The 25,282-nt window shown below is 37.0% G+C and overlaps 2 protein-coding genes across 3 annotated transcripts; one reads left to right on the forward strand and one right to left on the reverse strand.

The window, feature by feature from the left end:
* Nucleotides 1-6,392: 6,392 nt before the first annotated feature.
* Nucleotides 6,393-7,866, forward strand: LOC122048999 (ethylene-responsive transcription factor CRF1-like). Its single transcript, XM_042610501.1, has 2 exons — nt 6,393-6,511; nt 6,625-7,866. The coding sequence occupies exon 2, from the start codon at nt 6,835-6,837 to the stop codon at nt 7,804-7,806; it is 972 nt and encodes a 323-aa protein (XP_042466435.1). The 5' UTR covers nt 6,393-6,511; nt 6,625-6,834; the 3' UTR covers nt 7,807-7,866.
* A 602-nt stretch (nt 7,867-8,468) lies between these two features.
* LOC122045346 (NDR1/HIN1-like protein 6) lies at nt 8,469-13,916 on the reverse strand. 2 transcript variants are annotated; one of them, XM_042605534.1, is made up of 3 exons: nt 12,847-13,916; nt 11,039-11,113; nt 8,469-8,565 (listed from the first exon to the last, which is right to left on the reverse strand). In XM_042605534.1, exons 1-2 carry the CDS (start codon nt 13,605-13,607, stop codon nt 11,086-11,088), a joined length of 789 nt encoding a protein of 262 aa, XP_042461468.1. In that variant the 5' UTR covers nt 13,608-13,916; the 3' UTR covers nt 8,469-8,565; nt 11,039-11,085. The 2 variants fall into 2 exon arrangements, with proteins under 2 accessions (XP_042461468.1, XP_042461466.1); XM_042605532.1 differs by lacking the exon at nt 8,469-8,565 and having other exon boundaries at nt 10,858-11,113.
* Nucleotides 13,917-25,282: the final 11,366 nt, after the last annotated feature.

Genomic DNA, 25,282 nt, shown 5'->3' on the forward strand with positions numbered 1-25,282 from the left:
GATTCAATTGTCTATATGTGAGCATTGTCTTGCTGGAAAAGTAACTAGGAAACCATTTGGTAAGGCTATTAGATCTGAATCAACATTGCAGTTAATTCATTCGGATATTTGTGTTCCAATGAATGTGAAGGCTAGACATGGAGCTTCCTATTTCATTACATTTATTGATGATTTCTCTAGGTTCGGTCATGTGTATTTGATTTCTCACAAATCTGAAACATTAGATTGCTTCATTCGTTATATGAACGAAGTTGAGAATCAAAAGGAACGTAAAGTTAAGACTTTACACACTAACCACGGAGAGGAGTATTTGTCTGATATGTTCAAGACAATATGTAATGATAGAGAGATTATTAGACAGCTGACAATCCCTAGAACTCCACAGTAAAATGAGGTAGTTGAAAGAAGAAATATGACTCTTTTTGAAATGGTTAGGTCTATGATGGCGCAAGCTAATTTGCCAATCTCCTATTGGGGAGATGCATTATTAACTGCAGCCTATATACTTAACAAAGTGCCTTCAAAGTTAGTTCCATCTACCCCATATGAACGTTGGACAGGCAGAAAACCAGATTTGAGTAATCTGAGATCCTAGGAGTCAGCTGCTTATATTCATGATAGTTCTCACAAGTATGGAAAACTAGGGTCTAGAGGTAAGAAATGTATCTTTATAAGATATCATTAGACCTCCAAAGGTTATATTTTCGTAGGTGAGTAACTAGATGAAACCATCTCCGAAATAGACTCGAGAGATGCGACTTTTCTCAAAACAGAGTTCCCAATCAGAGGTGATGTTGATAAAAATGTTCCTCTATTTGAGGAGGATGAGATATTATCAACAAGAGAGGTGTCAAAAGGGATACTTGAGTCTAGTCAACCGAGTGGGAGTGATATGCCGAGTCATGAGTTGACCTCTCAACATCCCAACTTACGGAGAAGTGTTCGAAAGATCAAACCTAAGAAGAGGTTTGATATTGAGAATGAGGCATTGGTTACACTTCCAATTGACGATGACGAACCTCAATCCATTGAGGAAGCATTGGGATGTAGAGTTAGAGAAAAATGGGAAGCTGTAATGGTTGGAGAGATAAAGTCCATGATTCAAAATCATGTTTGGGACTTAGTCGATCTTCCTCCGGGCCGAAAGACTATTGGGAATAAGTGGATTCTCAAAATAAAGAGGAAAGCAGATGGATCGATTAACAGATACAAAGCTCGTTTAGTTGCAAAAGGATATACCCAAATGAAGGGTATTGACTTTGAAGAGACATTTTCTCCCGTAGTGAAATTTGTGTCAATATGAGTTATTTTGGCCTTTGTGGCACATTATAACTTGGAATTACATCAAATGGATGTAAAAACCACTTTCCTTAACGGTGATCTTGACGAAGAAATCTATATGGTTCAACCAGAAGGTTTCATTGCTGAAGGCCAGGAGCAGAAAGTATGTAGACTTAGAAAGTCTATATATGGGCTAAAGCAAGCGTCAAGATATTGGAACATAAGATTTAACGAAGTCGTTTTATCTTATGGTTTTGAGATGATCAATGAGGATCATTGTGTTTTCCTGAAAAGGGAAAAGGGAAAGTATGTCATTTTATCATTATATGTTGATGATGTGCTGATAGCTGGAAATGACATAGGATATGTGAATGAAGTCAAGAAGTGACTGTCATCACAATTTGATACAACAGATATGAGAGAAGCTGAATACATCTTAGGGGTGAAGATCATAAGAGATCGTTCTAAAAGACTTTTGGGTCTGTCACAAGAGTCTTATATAAATAAGATATTACATTATTTCAGCATGTCTAATTGCAACATAGAATATACACCTATTGTGAAAGGTACTGTGTTGAGCAAGAGTATGTGTCCTAAAACTCCAGAGGAAATAGCCGAGATGAATAAAAAATCGTATGCCAGTGTTATTGGTAGTTTGATGTATACTATGTTGTGTACACGTCCCGATATCAGCTATGTTGTGGGCTTGGTCAGTCACTTCCGGTCAAACCCAGGACCGAGACACTAGAAGGCAGTAAAAAGGATATTCAGATATCTGAAGGCGACAACAGATTATTGTCTCTATTTTCAAGGATCAGATATGAGTCTGAAAGGTTATTCAGATGTAGATTGGGCTGGAGACCTGGATGATAGAAAATCCACATCAGACTATGCATTCTTGCTGAATGGTGGCGTCATCTCTTGGAACAGCAAAAAACAAGCTTGTGTAGCTTTGTCGACTATGGAAGTTGAATATGTGGCATGTTCAGCAGCTGTGCAAGAAGCAGTCTAGTTGAGAAGGTTTCTGAAGCATATGAAAATTGCTGAGGATAGTGGGAGTCCAGTAACTGTCTATTGTGAGAGTCAAGCTGTAATAGTTTTTTCCAAGGATCCCAAATATCATAGCAAAGGTAAGCATATAGAAATTAAATATAATTTTGTAAGGGATATTGTGGCTAAAAGAAAAGTCATCCTTAAGTATGTCCCTACACATGTTATGCTTGCAGATCCTTTTACTAAGCCAATAACTAAAGAGTCATTTAAAGAACATGTAAAGTCTTTGGGACTTCGTAGAATGTAACACCATTGAAATAACAATCAGACTTTGTGTTTTGATTGTGTCATTTGCCATAATTTATTCAGTGTATATGTTGTATTTGTTACATTCATATAAGATCTCGGTGAGCATGCTGGCAGGTGGAGATTGGTCCACTCAGATGGACAATCATCTCTGTTTGTTAAGTACAAATAGGGGTAAGATCGTTACTTATGAAACAACTTACGTACCTGAAATTATGAAATTAGAGACAGATTCATAAGTTGAGGTCGCCTTGATAATTATGTCAAGATGAGATCATTTATGTGTAAATAATTAACTAAGTAAATGAACCCACCATTTACTGAACCTATTGAAGGCCAAATTAGAATTCATATGTTGAATTCAGGATTAGACGTTAAGTATGTCTAGATCAAAATCTGTACGCTGTTAAAATTTGAAGACGACATGCACTCTTTTTAGTAAAGAGAATAACATCATAACATGTGATCCATACCACATGTGCTATTGCGACAATAAAGGTAGTAGGAGAATGAATCCCTGTTTCTCTACTATATGAGACCTTTGAGATTATATGTTAATCTCAATTTTTTACCTTAATGACTATTTAGCTATTTACTTGAAGTTTTAATCAGTGTCTGCTACTTTAGCGTGTATCCTATGACTATGGATGATTCGGTCTATGGAGCATAACTAGGAAAGTGATTGATTAAAATGAATAGATTCTAGTTAAAAAGGAAGATTAAATATAGTTACATCTTTTGTTGTTATTCACTGGTTGACCCATTTCTGTTATATATAGAAATGAATGTGAATATTGGATATGGAACATGCTCTTGACATAATGGTCATTATAAGGTATTAGAGATATTCATATCGATGTAAATAAAAATTATTTAATCTGGGTAAATAGCTAGACAAGGATATCTTCAAGATAATGGTTGTGTGTCACTTGAAGATTGGATGGATCCTGGATAAAAGCTATATGCCACCAGGAAAGTGGCTAAGTGCCATAAAAAGTGTGTCTCTAATTTATTTGAGCAGCTAAACAAAGTGTAACAACTTTATTAGTATTGATTGCTCAAGGAGCGGCTAAGTCAAGGTGTAACAATCTTCTTAGCAACTATCGCTCAGTGTGCTTGCTGTCGCACGAACCATTTTCTCTAAGTATGGATTAGATGTTCTCATATGGTCTATGTGACCAAACTATCTAATAGTCTATGTGACTTATTAAGTCTTTGTGACTTACTTGAATGAACTAGTCTTAATGACTTACCTTGGACGAGTGGGAGATGTTGGAAATGGGGAGAGTGGGGATGTGGGAATATGGCCCACGTTCCGCACTACTCATAATAGGAAAGTCCATTATGCCCCTGGTTTATTTCCCTATATAAAGGGGGTGCGTCCAAGAGATCATTCGTGAGTTGGAGGCGAGAGTAAGTGAGGAGAATATTCAAGGCAGTGTGATTTGATTTGTGGAATTGTGGAGGGTTTTCCGATCTTGTGATCGCTCTTCCGACAGTGAGTTTCGCCATTGCCAATTGTGGATCTGCCGGAGATCGCTGTAAGTTTTTACTGCTTTAATTTTATTCGTCTTTCATGCATTTGGAAATATCTACAGACGGCTACTTGAGGCATTGGCGGCGGCATCCGCAGCCGCTAGAGGCGACGGTGGTGACAACAACCAAGGGAGGCGGCTGCAACAGCGGCAACAGCCGCTGGGGGTGGCGTCTACGGCTGCTGGAGGCGGTGGCCTCTGGAGGCGGCGTCGGCAGCGAGAACCTCCGGCGAGGCGGCGTGGATCTCCTGCGGCTATGGTGGCGGCGACAAAGAGAAGCACGAAGGAAGAACTCCATCTCTCCTCCGTTCACGGTGTCGGCGGCCCAAACACAAAAGGAAAAAGGGGGCGGCGCAGGTGTCATCGGCGTGACGGGCAGGGAGATGGGCGGCGGCCGTTGGCGTGAGGGAGAGGCGGTGGCGGTGAGAAAGGGAGCAGAAGCTCCCCTCCTGGTTCGTGGAGGCCGCGGCGAGAAGAACACGAAGACCTCCACCTTGGCGACGGTGTGCAAGCACGTAGCAGAGGAGGAGGTTGTGACCAGAGGGAGAGAAGGAGGGGAGCAGCCGGCGGCCGGCGTCGTCGGCGAGGAGCATGAGAGGGAGGAAGCTGGCCAAGTTGCTTGGCGGCGACGAAAGCACGAAGCAGCCCCCCTTCGCACAATACCTCCTTCCCTCTCTTAAACCCTAAATAGTAATTTTCCCAACTTGCCCCTCTCTTTCCTCCTATTTTCTTCTCTGCCCCTAAACTATCTCCATATCATATAATAATAACAATTGTAACATATAATCACAGACAATATCAAATTGCTCGTATAAAATATTTTTTTAAGGTGTTTGATATCCCAATAAAAAAAAGACTATTATGGTAAAATAAAATATCTTCTATCATTATCTTTCTGTATTTTATTATAGGACACTAAACCGTTTGAGATCTCAAACAATATTAAGTTTTATTCCAAAAGACAATATTGATAATAATATATCGTAAGGACTTCAGCAATGTTTTATAAGGTTTGAGAAAAGTAGTAACAATGAAAGGTACAGATGCAAGGGAGTCACTACAATTAATATTCAGCCTATTTAAGAAGTTTAGAATTAGATTTTCTATGAAAGAGGAGAGATCCTTCCAAATGCATAAAAAGCAAACCGCCATAAAAAAAACAAAACAAAAAAAACAGAATTGTGTGATGATGTCTTATTTATCATTATTATTTATTAGAATATTGTCTAAAGAAATAAGACAAGAGTCAATATTACACTTATAAAAAAACAAAAGAATTAATATTTAAATTATAAAATCTTAATATATAATCAATTATATAGATGAAGAAGCCATACAGACAAGAGCGTTTTGCATCACCCAGCGGTCTTATTGAATGTTATAAATGAATTTCTTACTTTGCCATACATTGTTAATGACAAGATTAATAAGTCAAGGAAAAAGAGATTTATTAAAAATAACATGTTAAATATATATATATATATTCGCTTATTCAATATATGTAAGCTATAGGTATGAACAATATATTGTGGTAAATAAGGGTGCATTTTATGTTTGGAGTAGGATTGTAATCGAGAATTTAAAAAAATCTATGAGGTAGAATACCTAAAATTTAAGGACTCATGACAATTATATATATAGTTATAGTTATGCTTGGGGTCATGCCTAGCCTAGCCCGACCTATGATTATGCTAACCTAACACAACATGACCCAAATCTTATTAGGTTGCGTCTGATAAGATCGGTTAGATTACCCCATGACTCCTAACTCGATTGCCACCTCTAATTGACAACATCTAAATGACAACGACTTATGGAATCAACCGAACCCGAGTCAACTTGCACACTCAACCAGTTGCTTAAATATAAAGCGCTCACATAATCTCATATCAGGAAATTTAATTAAATTATATATTAAAAAACTGGAGTAGGCTACCGGCCCATGGGCCATGGGCCATAAACTTATTAACGGACGTGTCACTGCCAGAGTGGGGCCCATTGGATGCGGCGGCTCGTTATCTGTCGGATTCTCTTTTGTCTCTTACTCATGAGTGGTAAAACCGGCGAATGTAAATAAGTAATTTCTTTTTCCTTTTAATCCAGAAAAAAGTAATTTATCTTCCTACAACGCAACGAAGATACTGAATTGGACAGAGAGCCAGCGAAAACTAAAAGCACCCAATTTGATACCCATCAGCAGACCCCAAGGCGCTCTCTCTCTCTGTCTCTCGTTCTTCTGCTGCGCTTTATCTTCTTCTTCTCCCACTGTGTTCATCTGTTTGCTTGAAGTCTGTGCTCCTGCCGCCTCCACTCCTCCTCCACCACCACCTCCTCCTCCTCCCCCCTGACAACCAGTTACTCCTGCTCTCTCGCAGGTCGCGTTCTTCCCTCTTGAGGTAATCAATCAACCCCATGTGCTTCTGCTTCCTCCTCCAGTCCTTCCTCTGCTCTCGTCTTTTTTTTCTTAACTTTTCAGCTAATCTTTCGTCGCTTCTCTTTATTTGCAAAGCGGATATTGGATTTGTGCTTCGAGAGCCACCCCTTCGCCGGAACATTCTCGCTCCTTTCTTACGCTTTGCTTTTGCTTTTTTTGGTCAAGTTCTTTTGCCACTTTACGTTTGATTCGTATGGCTGTGTTTGTTGATGTTTTGATTGGTTTGAGTTTGATTTGCAGGGAGGAATTGAGCAAATAGAATTTGAAGGTAGAAGAAGCTAAGAAATGGATGCAGCGCTATCGTCGATGGTGCCTGTTAAGCGCACTGAGCACGTCGAGGTAACCTCCATGTCCTTCCCGTCGCGCTGTCGGCGCCGGCAATGCGAGGCCGCTGGGCCGCGCACCATCAGAATCTTCTGCGACGACTGCGAGGCCACTGATTCCGACGACGAGGGTGACGGCCGACACGTCCGCCGATATGTCCAGGAGATTCGTTTCGAGCACCGCCCCGAGGCTGCCGGAAAGAACGCGCCGCCCGCTAGGAAGAGGAAGAAGGCGGTGGATTCGCTTGGTTCCGTGGCCGCTGGCGGAGGCGACGATGGCAGTGCGCGCAGGTTCCGGGGTGTCCGGCGGCGGCCATGGGGCAGGTACGCGGCCGAGATCCGCGACCCTCTGCGGCGCGTTCGGGTGTGGCTTGGCACGTTCGACACCGCCGAGGAGGCGGCGAAGGTGTACGACTCGGCCGCCATACGACTCCGCGGGCCTGACGCCACCACCAACTTCTCGCAGACGCTGGTCGCCGTCCCCGCGCTGCTGCCTTCCCATCCCCCTCCGCCCCCCTCTCCAAAGAAGTGTCTCTCCACGACCACCAGAAACCTCACTTCCATGTCCGGAGGCGGCTACGACTCTGGGGACGAGCCGCAAAACCTCTCCTCCCCCATATCCGTCCTCCGCGGCGTCACTTCCCCCACCGCGGCGGCATCCATGGATAACGCCGATGGCTTCTTGCCGTGGCAGTTCAGTGGCTTTTTGCCCACGGAGGAGGCTACGCTACACGACGATTTCCTCGGCTTCGCCGCAGCGGAGCCGAGCCTGCTCGACGACGACTCGGCTCGTATGCAATTCGCATCTGACGTGATGAGCCACGGTTTCCTCGGCTCTGGCTTGGAGCTCCGCTCGCCTACGTGGCAGGGTGGGGACGACTGTTTTGAGGACATCGGCGATTTATTCCCGATCGAAACGCTCACTGCCATTTGAGGCCGTTATCCGGGCACCGATTTGTCGGCCGGTTTTGTAGCGACGGGAACAAAAACGAAATGAAGCTTTTTTTTTTTTTCACTTCTATCGATTTTGTATTATTATTTAAAAAAAAAATAGTGCCGCCGCAAAATTTTGCATATTAATATTCATAAATTTAGTGGTGTTAACTGTTAAACAGAAAGTGTGCGGGAACGCTGGGTCAAGTGATAGAAATTCAAAACTTTTGAAACTTTACGAAGAATATAATATATTATACCTCGATTAATCTCAATAATTCATCTTAATAAATAATCAAATATAAGTGAGCATATTTAACATTCAATTTGATGGAATTTTTTTTTCGATATGTACAACATTAATTAAATAAATCAATTTAAATAATTTCTTAAACTAGATGGACTTGATAGAATGTATTAATATTTGTGAAGAGGGCTTTTAAACTATAAACACTAACTGTAAATAATATCCATGAAACATTTTATAAATCATATTCATTAATAGAATTTTTATTAAATTTATAAATAAATAAATAAAATTTTAAAATTAATAAATAAATTTAATAGTTCATGCAATTATTAATCCAATATTAAGAACGAAAACTGAAACAACTATAAACATACGATTTGATTTGATATGTAAATTAATGTCGTCCCACATTAGGCACCGACAAATCGGATAAACTTACAAAACAAAGCCGGTATTGGCCGAATCCCACCGACAACGACGAATGTTATATATTATCCCGCCCATTATAACCTGCACATCCCATAAACTCTTAATGTTTTTTAATGTAATTCGATAACTTAATCTCTAAACCGATAAAATATTATTGACATAACCAAAAATTTAAAAAAACTTCAAAAAAATCACCGATAACCATGTTGAGCACCCAATATAACAAGTCAGTATATATAAATATCTAATGTACGCTTGCATCGAAATGCATCTTATCTACATGTACATGATATGCTGAGTGACTTTCGCTACACAACTATGCATAATTTTCACTATAACATATTGTTTTTTATTATTTTTTTATTGTAGTAATACCGAACGTTAAATCTATATGGTAACAATTACGATTCCGTAACTGCTACAATAAAATTATGATTTGTTTAATCACATTATAGTAACTACGAGTCTGTAACTGCTACAATATTAAATTTGTGTTGTATCAACTATAGACTCATAGTTATAGCAACGTGGTTATGATTTTGTTGAATCACGTTGTAATAGCTAAGAGTTCGTAGTTGCTACAACGTTAACTCCGCATTGCAACAGCTACGGAACCGCAGTTACTATAACGTAGCCATGATTTGTTCAATTACGTTGTAGCAGCTACAAGTTCGTAGCTACTATAATGTTAAGTTTGTGTTGTAACCAATACTGCTACAACGTGATTAAACAAATCCGACCATGTTGTATCATCTACGGTTCTATAGTTGCTATAATACATATTTAACTTTCGTCATTGCTACAGTAGAAAAATAATTAAAAAAACTACTACAATGAAAATCGAGCATAATTGCACAAGAGGAGTCACACAACATATCAAATCAACACACATAATACATGTTTGTGGGCATGGAATTCCATGATCTGGGCACCCCGAGTTAATTTCGAGCACTCGAGGCGCCTGGAATCCCACTCAATCACCCACAAGTGTGTGTATATAATTTTGATATACTGTACACTGCCCCATGCGTACCTTTCTACACGACTGAGAGTCGGGGCATCCGGAAATGATTCAGGCACCCCAACTTACTCAGTCGTGCAGTGCACGCGTGAAAACAAGGTGTGCAACTAAAGGGCCAGCTGCTTCCCCACGTGGTTCCCTCCCCCTCAATCATGCACGCCTGATGTGCACGACTAGGATGCAACATAACGCTACTCTCTCTCTCTCTATAGCACAGTTATATTGCACGCCCCTCGGTGCAGATCCATGTACACATCTAAAGTTGCGTGCAACATAACAAGAGAATATATATACATGAAAAATGTTATATTACACATCTATACGTGGGCACCCCATGAACAACTACGGTTAATTTTTTTTTTAGATTTAAGATATAATATTTAGAATAAGGACAGTGAAAATTTAAAAAAAAAAATACTAGATGCTCACGGACACCCTAGTGTATTTTTTTTTTCACTTTTTAAATACTAAATACTATACCCTAAATCTTAAGTTAAAATAAAACATACATATTAGCCGTGCAACATATCAAATTCTATTATAATATATAACTAACTCCTAGAGGTGACTAATCCGATCGAAAATTTTTCATTGACTAATAAAATAAATAAATCCAAAAGTGCGAATTACGCATTGCTTCGCAACCAACGTCCTAAGGTTATCTTCCAACTGGAGAAGCTCTTTATCGTTGCAATTTGCACCATAGCTCGAGGACACTCTTGTCTTATATATTGAACACATTGAACTAAGCTTTTGTTATTCACATTAGCTATTATTAGTGTTAATGATAATAGATCCAATTCACATTAGCTATTATTAGTGTTAATGATAATAGGTCTATTATAGTTAATGCTAGATATCCAATTTACGTCGATTAATCCTAGATGTGATTGACTTAATCTTACATAAATTTTCCATTGATCACTAGAATAAGTTGAAAAACGTTCATAGTGGATAGCCCATCATTCTAAATTAATCATCAATTATTTATCCATTAATTAACCGAAGTTTTCGATCTTTAAATACCTAAAAAATTAAGAAAATGACTGTCACTATACCATTGACCCGGAATAGATCCATTATATTATAATGAAGTTGTGTCGATTATACGAAGCATCACTTCGATTTTGAGATATTAAGAACACTGGGATGGTGATAAATTAAAGATCAAGTCGATAAATAAAATAAAATCAGGTTATTTAAATCAAGTCAAACTTTCAATCATTCATGGTGTACCCTCACCATCAAATTGAAGATCAAAATCACACTTCAATTCATAAGAGAATTATTAAGATTATTTCTAATGTGCTTCAGCTCATTTCTGATCACCTTAGACTATCCCTATTCCAGTTCCTTGATCTCCTTGATTCGAGTAGTAGAAATATCAATGTATTTTGCAAATAGAGAAAAGGTTTACCCAAATAATCATTTGGTTTATTTGAAAATATATAACTATTTGCATAAATAGAAACTTTTAAAGAAATACAGTGTAAAATCACAGTGATTGAGAAATTGAAGATCAACTCAGCTTACCAATCTTCTCCCAGTGACTATAATAGGAACCCAGCATACAGCAACATCTACGAGCCTTTCTTTTGCAGGTTAATCCTGAAATTGTTGCACAAAGAGAAGAGTAAAGTCTTGGATAGCAAGTAGCTTGAGCTCACAAAAGACTATAAGAACAGTTTGAATATTGGGAGTAAACATGGTATACTGCACATAAGGACCACTGATATATTAACAAAGTTAACCATAGGAATCGAGTTTAAAAAAAAACTATAATTGTCAAACTAATCACATGACAATCTATTTACTATTAATTGAGGACATACATTTGACTAGCAGAATGAACTTGATTAGGTGAACCTACCATCATTTTTTTTACAAAGATGAACAATAGTCTTGTTTGAGTTGTCTTTGAGATTGTTTAGTTTGTTTGAAATAAAGAGAGTTCTGATGTCTGCAAGAATTTGTTCAAAGTATTGATGAAACTTTAGGCCTACGGTTTCGTTTTCTGTTGCTTGAGCTAGTGTGTGTGACAGACAAAGTTCAAATGTTTGACTACTAATATTAGTTTCAGGATATGCACACATCTTAAGGAAATAAGAAGGTGGTTTTCCCTTAATTATGGGAGACACTTGCATGTGAAAATCTGGGTGCCCTATAGCAAACAAAGCCATCAGTGGGATCATGCTTCACTATCGAGCTTCCAGCAAGGTCATATGCATTTGTCCATTCTAAGCTTTCGTAGTTGTAATAGGTGGATCCTACTGGCCAAGGAAAAGAACAGACTACCACATTATACCTAAAAATATGTGACTCAACCAAAGCTCCAACTTCTCTCATTAACCAAATCTCCTTCTGCACAATGAATTAGATATATTTCATTAGCAATTTCTCTTTCAACATGTTTCTAGGTAGCAAGTCTGGCGACTAAATACTGTTCTGTTTATTTTTAATCAATATTGAACAGTAGAAACATCACTTGAGCAAGGATTTTAACTTTCGATTGCAATGAAACTTCTTCAACAATGGTAAAAGATTAAATAAATAAAGATTCAGGAAACAAGAAGCCTTTAGCTCAAAAACTTACTTATGTCACAAAATGTCATAAGTTCATTTGGGGAAAAAAAAGTTATAAGTTCATTCACATAAGTTTCAGTTAACCAAACAGAAAGTCACCATAGACCAATTTACTTTAATAGTTGAATATGCAGTTCTTTGGGTTGTAACATCAATTATCCAGTTGATTCACAGCTAGCTTGATAGATGCAATATAAACTACCACTATCATTATAATAATCTTGTTATCTTCGAAGACAAACAAAAATGGAGTCAGTGTGAAAAAGGATTTGGAAACAATAATGTGAATCAGAGCTAAGGTTACTGGTTGCTTTGACATGACACCTAATCCTGCGAAAGACATGTATTTAAACTTAATTATGCTAATTGCGGTAGCGAATAGCCTCGATGCAACCTATTTTAGTGAACAATACACACCTATCAAATTAACATCTGATAATTAAACAGTTGCAATTAATACGTGCTACAGGGCAGCTATGTGCTCTAAGAACAAATTCCCATTAAAATAAAACAATTGTTGTTTCAAATATGGCAGAGTTGTTCTACGTGGTTAATCACCAGAATAGATTAAAGCCACATAGTTGTAGAGTAAGTGAATTGGATTGAAGTATCTGAAGCCTTGAACTCAATCATATTCTCAAAGAAAAGAGGAATGGATTTGGCAAATAATGATTAGTATAGCAGTAAAGAAGTAGCAATAATTTTCCTTTTTTTAGTTAAAAGAAACATTAATTTGAAGCCGAGAGAGAAGAGCATACCATCTAAACAAGTATAAGCGACACAAGGGGAGCGTCCCATGGCTCACCCCCTGCCTTAAGCTCACCGGGCTGCACGCCACTCGGATCGGCAACTTTCCGGTGCTGGAACCGCCCACCCGAAGCCCCACCCTAGTTCTCAGATTCACCCCGAGCTTCATCTCCTTCCTCCTGAACCCCGCTTGGATCCTTCCGCCGGCAACCTCGTCCACCGCCATCGCTTTGGCCGCCGTCTTGAAGCGCACCACCGTCCGATTTCTCCTACCCTGTTCGAACCCTGCGATCTCCGCCGCTCCCACATCCACGTCGCCATCATCGTCCGCCACCCTCACCCGCGCCTCCCAGTCCCCGTACTCGAGCACAATCTTCCCGTTGGGGTTGGAAACGAGGATCCCGACGGAAGTGGAGACATCGAGGAATGTGCCGTCGGGCCGAGAGGAGACTCGGAGGCGTGTGGCGTTTAGCGACTCGAGACGGAAGGAGGGGAGCCGCGGCTGGAACCAGAGGTAGGCGAGCCCGGCGGCGACCGCAATGAGGGCGGCCAAGGCGAGAACAACTACGGAGGCCCAGCAGCAGAGGCGGCAGCAGCAGGAGCGCCGAGAGCGGTGGCGGCGGGGGAGTGGCTTCCCGGGCTGGCGGAAAGATGGCGGAAGCGGTCGCCGCCTGGGAGGCGCCTTCGGAACGGTCGGGGGCGGCGCCTCCGGATCTCGATAACCCGGCGGCTTGTGGATCACCGGCTTCAAGGTAGGCTTCGCTTCCGCCATTCACTCGAATCTCCAAAAAAAAATTCTCAAACAAACAAACGAAAAATCAAAAGAATAATCGGTAAAAATCCGTGCTCGTGTCTGATATTTCGGAGGCGCCAAATCAAGGAAGTAAGACTCGTCGGAATTGAGATGGGGAACGGCGATGCCGGCGGGCGACGCCGGAGAGAAGGGGACGAAGACAAGGCCCTCTCAAGATTCGTGAAGTCACGGGATCGCAGAGATCGGACGGGGAAGGAGGTCGGCCATCGGTGGCGGTTCTAGCGAGGTGAGATAAGAGGGAGAGGAGTGTGGTGGTGGACAACGCAGACGAGAGTGTGGGTCTTAAATCGCACGCGCAGCTCCGGAGAAATGGTGACGTGTCAACATGGCAGATGGGTGGGGCCCATTTCCACTGTATCCATTTAACTATAATCAAACTTTTTAATGATGACGATCAAATTCTTTCTTCCATTTATTTCCGTTCATCTTATTTATTTAGAAATAACAAAAAAAAAAAAAAAAAAAAAAAGAAAAAGTAATTAACTGATTTATGCTTTGTTTGTTAGAAAGTTGTCATCATTACTAATATAAACACGGACGCCTAATAATAAAATTGATTTATTATTATTACGAAGTCAAGAATAATAATTCGACTGAGACAAAGAAATTGAATTTTTATGATTATTTTTTTAATTGAGCTATCTTATGTCTACATCTACTACGTAGCTTGCACATAGTAGTTTCTTTTTCTCCTCTGAGCTTAAGTCCAACTAGTCGTTGGAGAAATTGTATATTTCTGCATATTGAAATTATTTTTTTTCTCATTTTTTTTGTTTTTGTTTTAGTCTTGAATATATCTTAATGGAATTCGAATCCTTACTCTTACTCTTATTGTTTCCCGATCAAAATTATTTACTCTTGTAAGTGTCTCGAGCGTCATCATGGAAGTTGGGATGTTTATTTTTTAAAAAAAAAATATTATTTTTTTAAAAAAATAAAGATTTTTATATAAATTTAGTTTTTTGAATTTTTGAGATATAAAATTATTAATTAATTTTTTATATTCAAATTTTAATAATAAAATTTTCTCAATTGATAAAATTACTAAATTATTTATTTTTTAAAAAATATTCAACATAAATAAAACTTTATTCAAGCTACAGAAACAAGTATAGTCAAAAATATTCTATAAGATATTCATGTATTGAAAAAAGAAATTATTTTTTTTATAAGGAAATCTTGGTGTAACGGTAAAGTTGATATTTTGTGATCAAAAGGTTACGAATTTGAATCCTGAAAACAGTCTTTTACAAAAAACAGGATAAGACTGCGTATACAAGGACCCCGTATAGCAGGAGCTTTGTGCACCGAGCTATCTTTTTTTAAGGATCAATATTTCGAATGTTGTTTTAATTCTGGATTTATTATTTCTTTTATAAATTTTAATTCTAAAATTAAATCTAAACAATATCAGATAACATATCATGTATTAGAAATAGAGCTGTAAATAAGCCATATTGAGGTGAACTTTGGGGTATTTAAGTTTATTTGATAAAATAATTGAGTCAAGCTGAGCCTAATTTAAAATGAATCAAGCCTTTGAAATGATTGTTCAAGCTTGGCTTGATTTAATTTTTATAAGTTTGAGCATGTTTGAAACTTGACTTGAGCTTGGTTTGTTGAGATGTTATCGAGCTCTCAATTCAAGCTTGACTTGAGTTTGGTTTCAAGCTTAATTTATTTAGATGTTATCAAGCTCTCAATTCAAGTTTGTTTGCTTATTTGAAACTTTTACTTATTTGATTGGTTATTGAGCTCGATAATTCAAACTTAGTGATGTATTTATATTTATTTAGTTTATTGATAAAAGTTTTATTAATGAACATGGTAAGTGAACATTGTTCAAGAATATTGTTTACGAATGTTGTTTACAAATATTAACGATCTGAACACATATGTGTTCAAATTTTTTTGTTTAGTTTAATGAGTTATTCAAGCTTGTTTATGTAACTGATATTGTGTATAGTGAATGAACATAAACAAATTCTTATCAATCCGAATATTAAGTTTGTTCACAAACGTTTGATTCATTTATAGCCCTAATTAGAAAATTTTCAAAATTTAAATATTTTTTTTTAAAAATCATTATCAGGCAATTTAAACTTTCTATGTCATATAAAAAATTAAAATTATTATATTTTAAATTGTTCAAACCTACTTTAAAGTGAAGAAATAATATAATCAATAATATAATTAAAGTAATTAATTTTAAAAGATTTTTATGTGAAACTTTCACCTCATTTATTTTATTTTTATTAAATTATTTGTTTCCTCTAATTACACATTTTCATAAAATTTTAATTATATATTCATTTTATTTGCATTCTCTTTAGTTGAAATCATAACTAGATATGAACTCTTTTTCTTTAAATAAAAAGACTTTTTAACTAATGAGGAGGGAGAATCATATGAGGAAGGAAAAGAGCGTGAAATACTAATGAGATAGGGAAAGGGTACAACTTGGGTTTTGAGAGATATTGAAAAGGAAATAGTTGATTATGTTTAGGGTTTATAAGTCTTATAAAATAAGTATATAATTAAATGGGTTATTGTTGCCTAATTTTAAAATAAGTGGAAAGAAAAAAAACAATAACAAGAAATAAATAAACCAATTACGAAATGAAGTGTAGCATGACATTTATTAAGGGATAAGTGGAAGGTGTTTAATTGAGAATTGGCACCGACCAAAATACGAACTTGCATGACATTTATTGATGTGGGCACACATAAAAATATAACATCATTAATTTATATTGGATGGCAAATTAAAATTAATGGTTAAATGTTAAAATTAATGGACCTTAATTTTATTGGACCTATGCATAGGTCTTAATAGAATGTGTCTTAAGCCGGTCCTAAGAGTCAATTTACTTGGGGAGAGTTGAAATCAAAATTAAAAAAAAAAAATTCATAGTGAAAATTTTTTTATCGTTTACTTCATTAAAATTTTTAGATAGAAGAAAAACGCAATCTATCAACGGATGATTTTGGAGCCAAAATTGATCCTCTCAAAATCAGACGGAAAGCAATGGATGGAAAAAAAATGACGCATGTAACACTTTTCATTCACAAAATTATACCGTATATCAAAAAAATGACGCACGTACCCTTTTTAACTCACAAAATTACTCATGTATCTAAAAAATGACGCATGCACCCTTTTTTATTTACAAAATTACGTTGTATATATCCATCTTCTTCTATCAAGATAAACAAGTATGCAAAAGAAGAGATTTATTTACCCTTTCTCTTCTCTTCCTCTGAGGATAATTTTTCACTATAGATTTCTTTCCCTTCCTCATTCGCGCTTTAGAGTAAACAGAGTATAAGTCTAGTGACCAGTGAATAGGATTTAAGTATTTTTTTTACTTTTCTTTTTACCAAAGACGGAAGTTACTGGTCGCTACCTCTTCATTGGTTCTAACGGTTGGAAATGTATATGAAAAAGAGATGAAAAAGGAAGAAGAAGACTTTATTATGAATGAGACTTTAATCTACATTAGGAGTTTCAAGATATTATGATTGATTTATAATGTATCACTAATATTGATGTTGTGATATAACAAAATGGAACAACCAATATTTTGTCAACCAAATTATTCTTTTGTTTGTTAGATGTATTAATTGATGATTGATGAAGAATTTGTAACCGACTGAGTGAAAAAGTCGACTATTGATGGTCAACGACTGCCATTTCGAGTTAAATGTGTAATGACGATAAATGTCATTTATTTAGTCATTTACAGTATAACAGGCATCAAATTTATATATAAGGAGGTCATGACTTTGAGTAAAAGAGAAGGAATTGAAATTGTTCCACCTTCGTTCCTTTAGTTCTCTTTATTGTGTTTTTTCACTTGACGATCTATTTGTGATGGTGTTCGGGTACAATCTTAGTTAGCCATAACCGACTTGTGCTTGGTGGTGATCGTAGTAGTCTGTTGTTGTATCTTGGAAAACAGCCTTTTGCGATGACCTCTAAGTACCACTGAAGGGGATAAATCCATTTAAGGAAACTATGTCAAATGCAGGCCTCAACATCTTCCTTTCCTTTCCTTTCCTTGCTAGATGCAGATACTCACTCAGGCTCGATTGACATTGGCAGTCAGGCGATTTCTCTCCAGACTCGATGTTCGACGATCCACTCGACAGTTGGGCGATTTCTCTCCTGACTTGGCATTTCCATTCGGCCAACTCGGTAGTCAAGCAACGCATTGACTCGGTGTCCCGACTTAGCATCCCGACTCGGCGTCTCGACTTGGCAATCCTATTGAGCGCTATGACACTTCAACCAACTCAAGCACTCGACAAATTGAGCAATTGACGATGTGGGCCCTTGGTAGCTCACCTCGGATAACCAAGTAGCACAAAGCTTGTAGTATAAGATTATCAGTTCAGGTCATTTAACAAATAAGTTTGAAGTTGTAATTTTAATTCAGCAAATTCTTCTATATCTCCAACAAAGATTCTTCAACAATCTTAAAACATAATTATTCTGTTAAGATAACCACATAGATTGTTGAGGTGTAATAAAATCATCATATAAAGGCCCCTTCTGCCTCGATTGAAAATATTTCAATCAATCACTAGGAAAAGCTAGAAAAGTTCATTAGGTTGAACTTCAAGCACTGCCAGTAGAAGATGTTCTTCTACTTGACCATGCTAAACATGACTCAGTTCTTGACAGAGGAACTTCCCAAGTTTGTTAAGGATGCTACTGATGTTCAAAAGGCAATCTGTACACTGGAAGCATAAAACCATTTTGAGTTCCTATGTTGGAACTACATCCTCAATTAATTGTATTATCGTCTCATTGTATGCTATGTATAACACGATGAAAATGGCTAAGGAACTATGAGAGTCTCTAGACAAGAAATACAAGACGGAGGATGCATAGACCAAGAAATTCATCATTGGTTAACTCTTAGACTATAAGATAGTTGACTCCAAGATAATGATCAACTAAGTCCAAAAGCTTCAAATGATCTTACACAAAATTCACTTAGAAGGCATGAGTAAAACCTTTTAGATGACAATTATTATTCAGAACTATTATTGACCAGGATAATATTTTTAGCAGATATATTCATTGTAACAATTAAATATTTTTTTACAATTAAATATTTAAAAAAATAGAATTTGGTTAGAAAAATCATGATAATTTTTCGAAACATATAAAATTTAATTTCTATCCAAAAAAAATTAAGGTTTTCAAAAATAATGTGTGAGAATTTTTTAATAATAAAAAATTTATTTTCTAAAAAAAATTGTAATTAATTGATAATATTTGAAAAATATAGAATATTTTTATTTTGATAGAGAACATCATTTTTTATAGCAAAAAAATAAAATTTTCAAAAATACGTGCCAAATTTTTAAATTTTAAAAATATAATTTTCATTGAACAATTCATAAAAAATAACTTAATAGGCAAAATATTTTGAAAATATTTCTATTAGTAGATTATATTTTCCTTTTACACAAATAAAATTTCGAGAAAAAAATATGATAAAAAAATTGACAAAATAATTGATTTTACAAAAAGAATAAATCAAGTTAATTAATTTCTTTAACATGCATAGAAATTAATTTATTGAACTAAACATGATTTTAATATCTAAAATAAATTATTCCCTACTAGATTAATAAAAAAATCTTCCTGCTATATAAGTTTTACGATTTTTTATAATTTGACCTTTGTAAAATCTAAAATATCAATTAAGCCCTTTGTAATTCTTAAATTTTGAAATTCAAAGAATATTCAAATTTTCACATGCATAGTCATTCTTAAAATTTTGTATTTGTGTTTTTAATTTTTAATTTTTATTTTCATTTTAAATTATTAAAATCTTCTAACCTGCATACATTTGCTAAGGTCAATTTTAACTTTGTATTTTATTTTTCTAATTTAACCATATTTTTAGCAAGTATTTTAATAAACTTAAATAACTCTTCAGGAGATCAGGAATGTACCTTACTTACCTTGATGACTTTGTTATCCAATGCTTCTCCTTCATCACTGCTTTCTTCTAAAGATTCTCTTCCTTTATTGATGTTTATTTTTGAGGAACTTTCATCAATCCTCTGGTGGTCTACCATTAGGACTAATCTATCATACTCTTTTAACTTCGATTTTGATGATGATGATTTATCCCATGTCACCTTTTGGGTCTTGTGCTTCAATCTTGTTGGTTTTTCGCCCTTGTCTTTTTCCTTCTTCTTTAATTTAGGGCAGCTATCCATGATGTACCTTTTTTTTTAACAGTTGTAGCATTGAACTTTCCTTTTGTTCTGAATGTGCTTCTTTACCTGCGACATTAAATTTATTAGCTTTAAGAAATTTACTAAATTTTTTTTACCATAAAGGTTGCTTTGTCTTCGTCGATGGATGCTTCGGAGTCTGGATCGTCTGTTCTTGCCTTCAGGGCAATTTTTTGACTTGGTTCCTTCTTTAATTCTAAACATCTAGATTCATGAAGTTCTAAAGTGAAAAATAAACTTTCTAATGTACTTACATCTAGATTTTTAGAAATATAGCAGGAGTCGATTATTAAGGACCATTCGAGTGTCCTCTGAAAAGCATTCAATGCATACATTAGAGAATCTCAATTTGTTACTTTTTTTTTTGAGATTCGTAAGTTCGGTGATTAGCTCTTTTCAGTTTGGCATGTAGTTGCACTACTGACTCTCCTTCTTTCAGCCGGAGGTTCGTTAGTTGGTTCCGGAGAAGGCCCTATTTTGCGAGCTTTTCTTCTAACGTTCATTCATGTAGCTCTAGGAACTTTTCTCAAAGTTCCTTTGCTAATTTGTAGAGGTTGATCTTGCTAATTTCTTGAGGTGGTAACATGCTTAGCAGGTAGAATTCGGCTCGTCCATTCGCCACAAGGTTCGCTTGCTCTTTCTTTGTCCAAAGGTACTCTTCTTTTTCTTCGCATTTTTGATCTTTTGGAACTGCAAAACCATATTTGATTATCAATAAAACTTTAAAGTTGGTTTTAAAAAAAAAATACCTCCATTCACTTACACTATAGGGTGACCTCCACCTCGAATTTTGGCGAATAAATACTCGGTCTGACCATCGTCTTGTTTACTTTGGTCAGTGATTAGTCCTTCTGAGTGGTTGGGCTCTAATACCAATTGTTGATCTCGGTGTGGTTGGCAAGAGGGGGTGAATTGACTATAAAAAATTAAACAAGTCCTTTCGCAATCTTTTGGATTTGATTAGTTATGCACAATTAATTAAACAAAATAAGAATGCATAAAATTAACAACTTCTAAGAGAATAGTAAGAAGACTAGATTTACTTGGTTACAATCTAGGTGGTTGTTAATCCAAGACATTGAAGAACCTCCACTAGAAATCTCTTTTGTCGAAGGCAGAGTAGCCTCTTACAGACGTTGATAGCTTAGAAAAAGATTAGGAAGTGATTATAAAAGTTGTAGTTGAGTTGTTGTTTAATTCCTAACTCCAGGAGGCTTTTGATAGTCTCCTGGGATGATGTTACCATTGTTAGTTAGAGCCCTAGAGCCAATCATTTGATGATTGTTGTATGGACTCATTGTATCATATTCTTATATATAAAGACATTTGGTTTTGGTTATTATGCTTACTTGTATTGGTGCCAAATAAACTAAGTATAATAGCGTCCTTGAGTAGAAGGTTCTTACCTATATCAATCGATTGGTTGAATCGATAGTAAGATGATATAGGGAACACTACTCTTAATCATTCCTAGTCGAGTATTAACATTCAGGGACAATGTTAATGCGATGAGACTAGCATGTAGGTCAACTCAATGACTTGATCTCACAAGTCATGGATATGGAGATATCAAGTTGACACATGGGTATGCATTAGAGAATGTATACTGAATGACCCGCCATGAGAAAGTATCATGGATCGTTATATGAGTGTCATATACTTTCTCATGTGGCTATTAGTATGACTACTAGTCCTTGGACCTGAAGTCACCATGGTTCCCTACATAAGGAGTTACATACTTTGGCTTCGTCAAACGTCACCCGTAACTGGGTGGACTATAAACACGATTACTGGGTATGTAACAAATTATGCAGAGGGATGTGAGTGATGTAGATGAGATTTATCCCTCCTATATGACGGGAGTGACATCGATATTCTTGATAGAGTGAGACCACAAAGTGCATGGCCATGCCCAAATGAGTCAATATGGGATATTAAGCTCATTTGATTGAGTGAGTCTACTTGGAGTTCAAGATTTAGATTGATTAGAGGATGACACGGTCTATGCCTCACATTGATCAATCTAGATGTCTAGGATAGAAGGACAATGTCATATATTGTGAGGAGTCACAATTAGTAGTCACAAGGTGATGTTGGATCTCAACATTCTTATAACTTGGGTAGTAATGATGTGTTGCTAGATACCGCTCATTACTTATGCTTCTAAATTGGTTTAGGAGCATTGTCAATGTTATAAGAACCTATAGGGTCGCACACAAATGACAATTAGATGGAGATTAGGTTCATATGATGAACCAAGAGGATTAGATTCATGTGATGAATCAAATTAGATTAAGAGTAATCCTAATTAAACTAATTGAGTTGGACTCAAGTTGATTCATGTGTTCAATGAGTTTAATTTAGATTATGGCTCATTGAATCAATTTAATTAAATGAATTAGATTCATTATATTAAGTTGGTTTGAATCAAATGGTTAGATTAGATCAACCATGAGAGAGATTGGTCAAGTTTGACTTGACTGGAGAAGGAAGATGAAAGGTCAAGTTTGACTTGACCATTTGCCACCTCATTTGTGAGTTGGCATTAGGAGGACCAATGATGATGTGCCACATCATCAGGGCTAGCACATGTGTGTGCCACCTCATGGAGGTTACAAATCTCCTCTTTAATGGCCACATTAAATGAGTTTTTTTTGTGAAGTAACTCTCATCTTCTTCTTCCTCTCAAGGTTTCTTCTCTCCCTCTCCTCATCTTTGTCGAGACCATCAAGGGTGCTAGCACATCCTAGTGGTTTCTCTCCATCTCTTGCTTGTGCGGATACACATAGAGGAGTATCTACCTTGATACTCTTGAGATCCGACGAACTTTGGACGAGCGGAATTAAGCGAAGGGCTTCGCATCAAGGGTAAAGATCTTATTTTGTAGATCTAGGCTTAGAAACTCGTACGTGAATGTTTTTCGAAATTTTATTCTTCGCACGGATCTGGTGGCTGGGGTTTCGGGGTTTCCCCAACGCAAAAAGCGGTTTTTATGGCTCGAAAAACCCAACAGTGGTATCAGAGCCACGTGCGAAGTGCGTATGAGTTTTAATTTATATTTTTATGAAAATTACAGATCTGTAACTTTCTATAAAATTATGATTTTTATAGTTTTTATGGGTATTTTTCTCGTAGAAGTGAAGCACAAGTGTTTAGACCCAACAGTGGTTGCTGTTGTTGCTGTAGGGACTTATTTTCTATCTCTGCCCTCTGGTCTTGTACTAGAGTTGGATAATTATTGTTATGTGCCTACTTTAACTAAGAACATAATTTCAGTTCTTGTTTGGACAAGAAAGGTTTCTCTTTTATAATAAAGGACAAATGTTGTTCTGTTTATTTAAAAGATATGTTCTACTGTAGTGCACCTCTGATGAACGGACTCTACATTCTAGACCTTGAAAGCCCTATCTATAACATAAATACCAAGAGGTTCAAGTCAAATGACATGAACCAAACCTATCTCTAGCACTGTCGCTTAGGTCATATAAATGACAAGCGCATATCCCAGCTCCATAAGGATGGTTTTGTAACGACCCAAAATTCCTCATTACGAGTTCTAATAGTGGTTAAAAATATTTGAAAATGCTATATAAATATTCTAGAGATTTTTAGAAATTTTTAGAGTATTTTTATGTAATTTTTGGAGGTCGTTTGGTATTTTTACTAAACGAAAGAAGTTTCGATAAAAAAATGTTCAAGCCGAGATTCGAACCCAAGACCTCTGGTCGAGCCAAGCCTTAAGCGAATCTAGCTGACCAAGAAACCCAAGTGGGCGTGCTGATCAAATAGGGAAAGAAATATAATTAAGCAGTAGTTAGGAAATAAAAAATAAAAGGAGAATAAAAGGTTCGGTTGAGGAATCGAACCCACGACCTCTGACCCGGTCAAAGCGCGGCTGACCAAGAATCCAAGCGGCCGGATCTGTTTAGAAGAGGGTAGAAAATTTATTTAAGGTAGTTAACAGAATATTGAAGTTATAAAAGGGGAACTTAGGGCTTGATTTGCCGGAAACCGAATTCCTTTCTCCCTCTTGTGCGCGCGCGACGGTTGTTCTCGGGCGAAACCGCAGCAGCAAGCAAGCACGTCTCTGGCGGCCGACGAGGGTGTTCTCCGAGGGTTTCTTCACGGGGTGGTGGCCCTCTCGTCGAGGAGAGGCCGTGAGCATAAGAAGGGACCGAGAGCTTGAGTTACCCGAAACCCTAGAGCTGCCTTTCTCCTTCGGTAGTGAGCCCATGAACGCAAGGTAAGTTGCTTCTCACCTGCGGTAGGAGTGGTTTCGGATCTTGTTCTCTTGAATTCGATGTATGTTGTAAATTTTTAGTCTTGAGATTTCTGCCGGGTGCTTCAATGAAAGGAAATAGGGTTTGCTTATTTGTTCATTTAGCTTGTGGTTGCTTGCTTCGGATTTTGCTGTTCTAGGCAATGAGTATAAGAAAGAATTCAGATTTTGGATTTCCAGTAGCAATTCCTTTTTGTTTCTGCCGTGGAATTCATCAGGGAGGTGAGAAGAGGTTTTAAATAAACTTTGAGCATGTAGTTTAGTTATTTCTAGTTGAATTGATGTGGCTGCCGTGCACCTCAAAGAGGGGAATTAAGGTTTGTTTGTTTGTTTGTTTTTTTTGTTTGTTAAGCATGAGGTAGGCAGTAGTGTGCTTGCTGCCGGGTATTTCAAAGGGAGAAAGGGGATGATTTGTATAAGCTTGAGCATGTAGTTTGAACTCTTTCACCTTTATGATTAAGTACATCAAATTTAGACATGTTTAGATTTGGGCATTTGTGTTTGATCGATTTGTTGCACTGTTCAGCTTTAGGTGGCAAGTTTTCTGGATGGGGTCTCTTGATGGTAATGTTCTTCCTTTGCTTAATGAACTTTAGGATTTTAGACCTAAGTTCTTAGTAGATACGGCTAGTTTTGACGGAGTTTTGCTTCTTCCTCCTGTTTTTGAAGGTTTGAACAGAATGATGGATTTTAAGCTGTGATAAAAGATGCCTCATTCTTCTGTTGTTCATGGAAAATGTTGAATAGAATTGATCTAGTTGTGATTCCTCTTACCAGATGTCTAGTTGCCCATAATGATTTTGTTTCGGTTGGATGGATTCAGTTTTGGTTTACTATGTTGGTTTTATTTTCCTGAACTGTTATGGGATACGGGTTAAGTGCAGAAATTGGGTTAATCTTTCTGGTGTGGCTGGTACTTCAAATCAGGATTTAGGATTTGTAGTTTTGATCTTTCTCTTTGGAATTGTGATGGTATTGATTGAGTCAATTTGACGAGCTCTACTTTTCTCCGTTCAATTGTGGTTCGGCGGTTTTCTATGTGATCCTGATCTGTTCTTTGATGGTTTATGATCCATTTCTGTGGAAGGCTAAG

Source organism: Zingiber officinale, chromosome 2B (assembly GCF_018446385.1).
Source record: "Zingiber officinale cultivar Zhangliang chromosome 2B, Zo_v1.1, whole genome shotgun sequence".
Taxonomy (NCBI): Eukaryota; Viridiplantae; Streptophyta; class Magnoliopsida; order Zingiberales; family Zingiberaceae; genus Zingiber; species Zingiber officinale.

Coding starts and splice junctions, on each gene's coding strand:
- LOC122048999 (XM_042610501.1), top strand. CDS start 6,835: ATGGATGCAGCGCTATCGTCGATGGTGCCTGTTAAGCGCACTGAGCAC.
- LOC122045346 (XM_042605534.1), bottom strand. CDS start 13,607: ATGGCGGAAGCGAAGCCTACCTTGAAGCCGGTGATCCACAAGCCGCCG. Junction 11,114..12,846: donor CGCTTATACTTGTTTAGATG/GTATGCTCTTCT, acceptor CAACAATTTCAG/GATTAACCTGCAAAAGAAAG.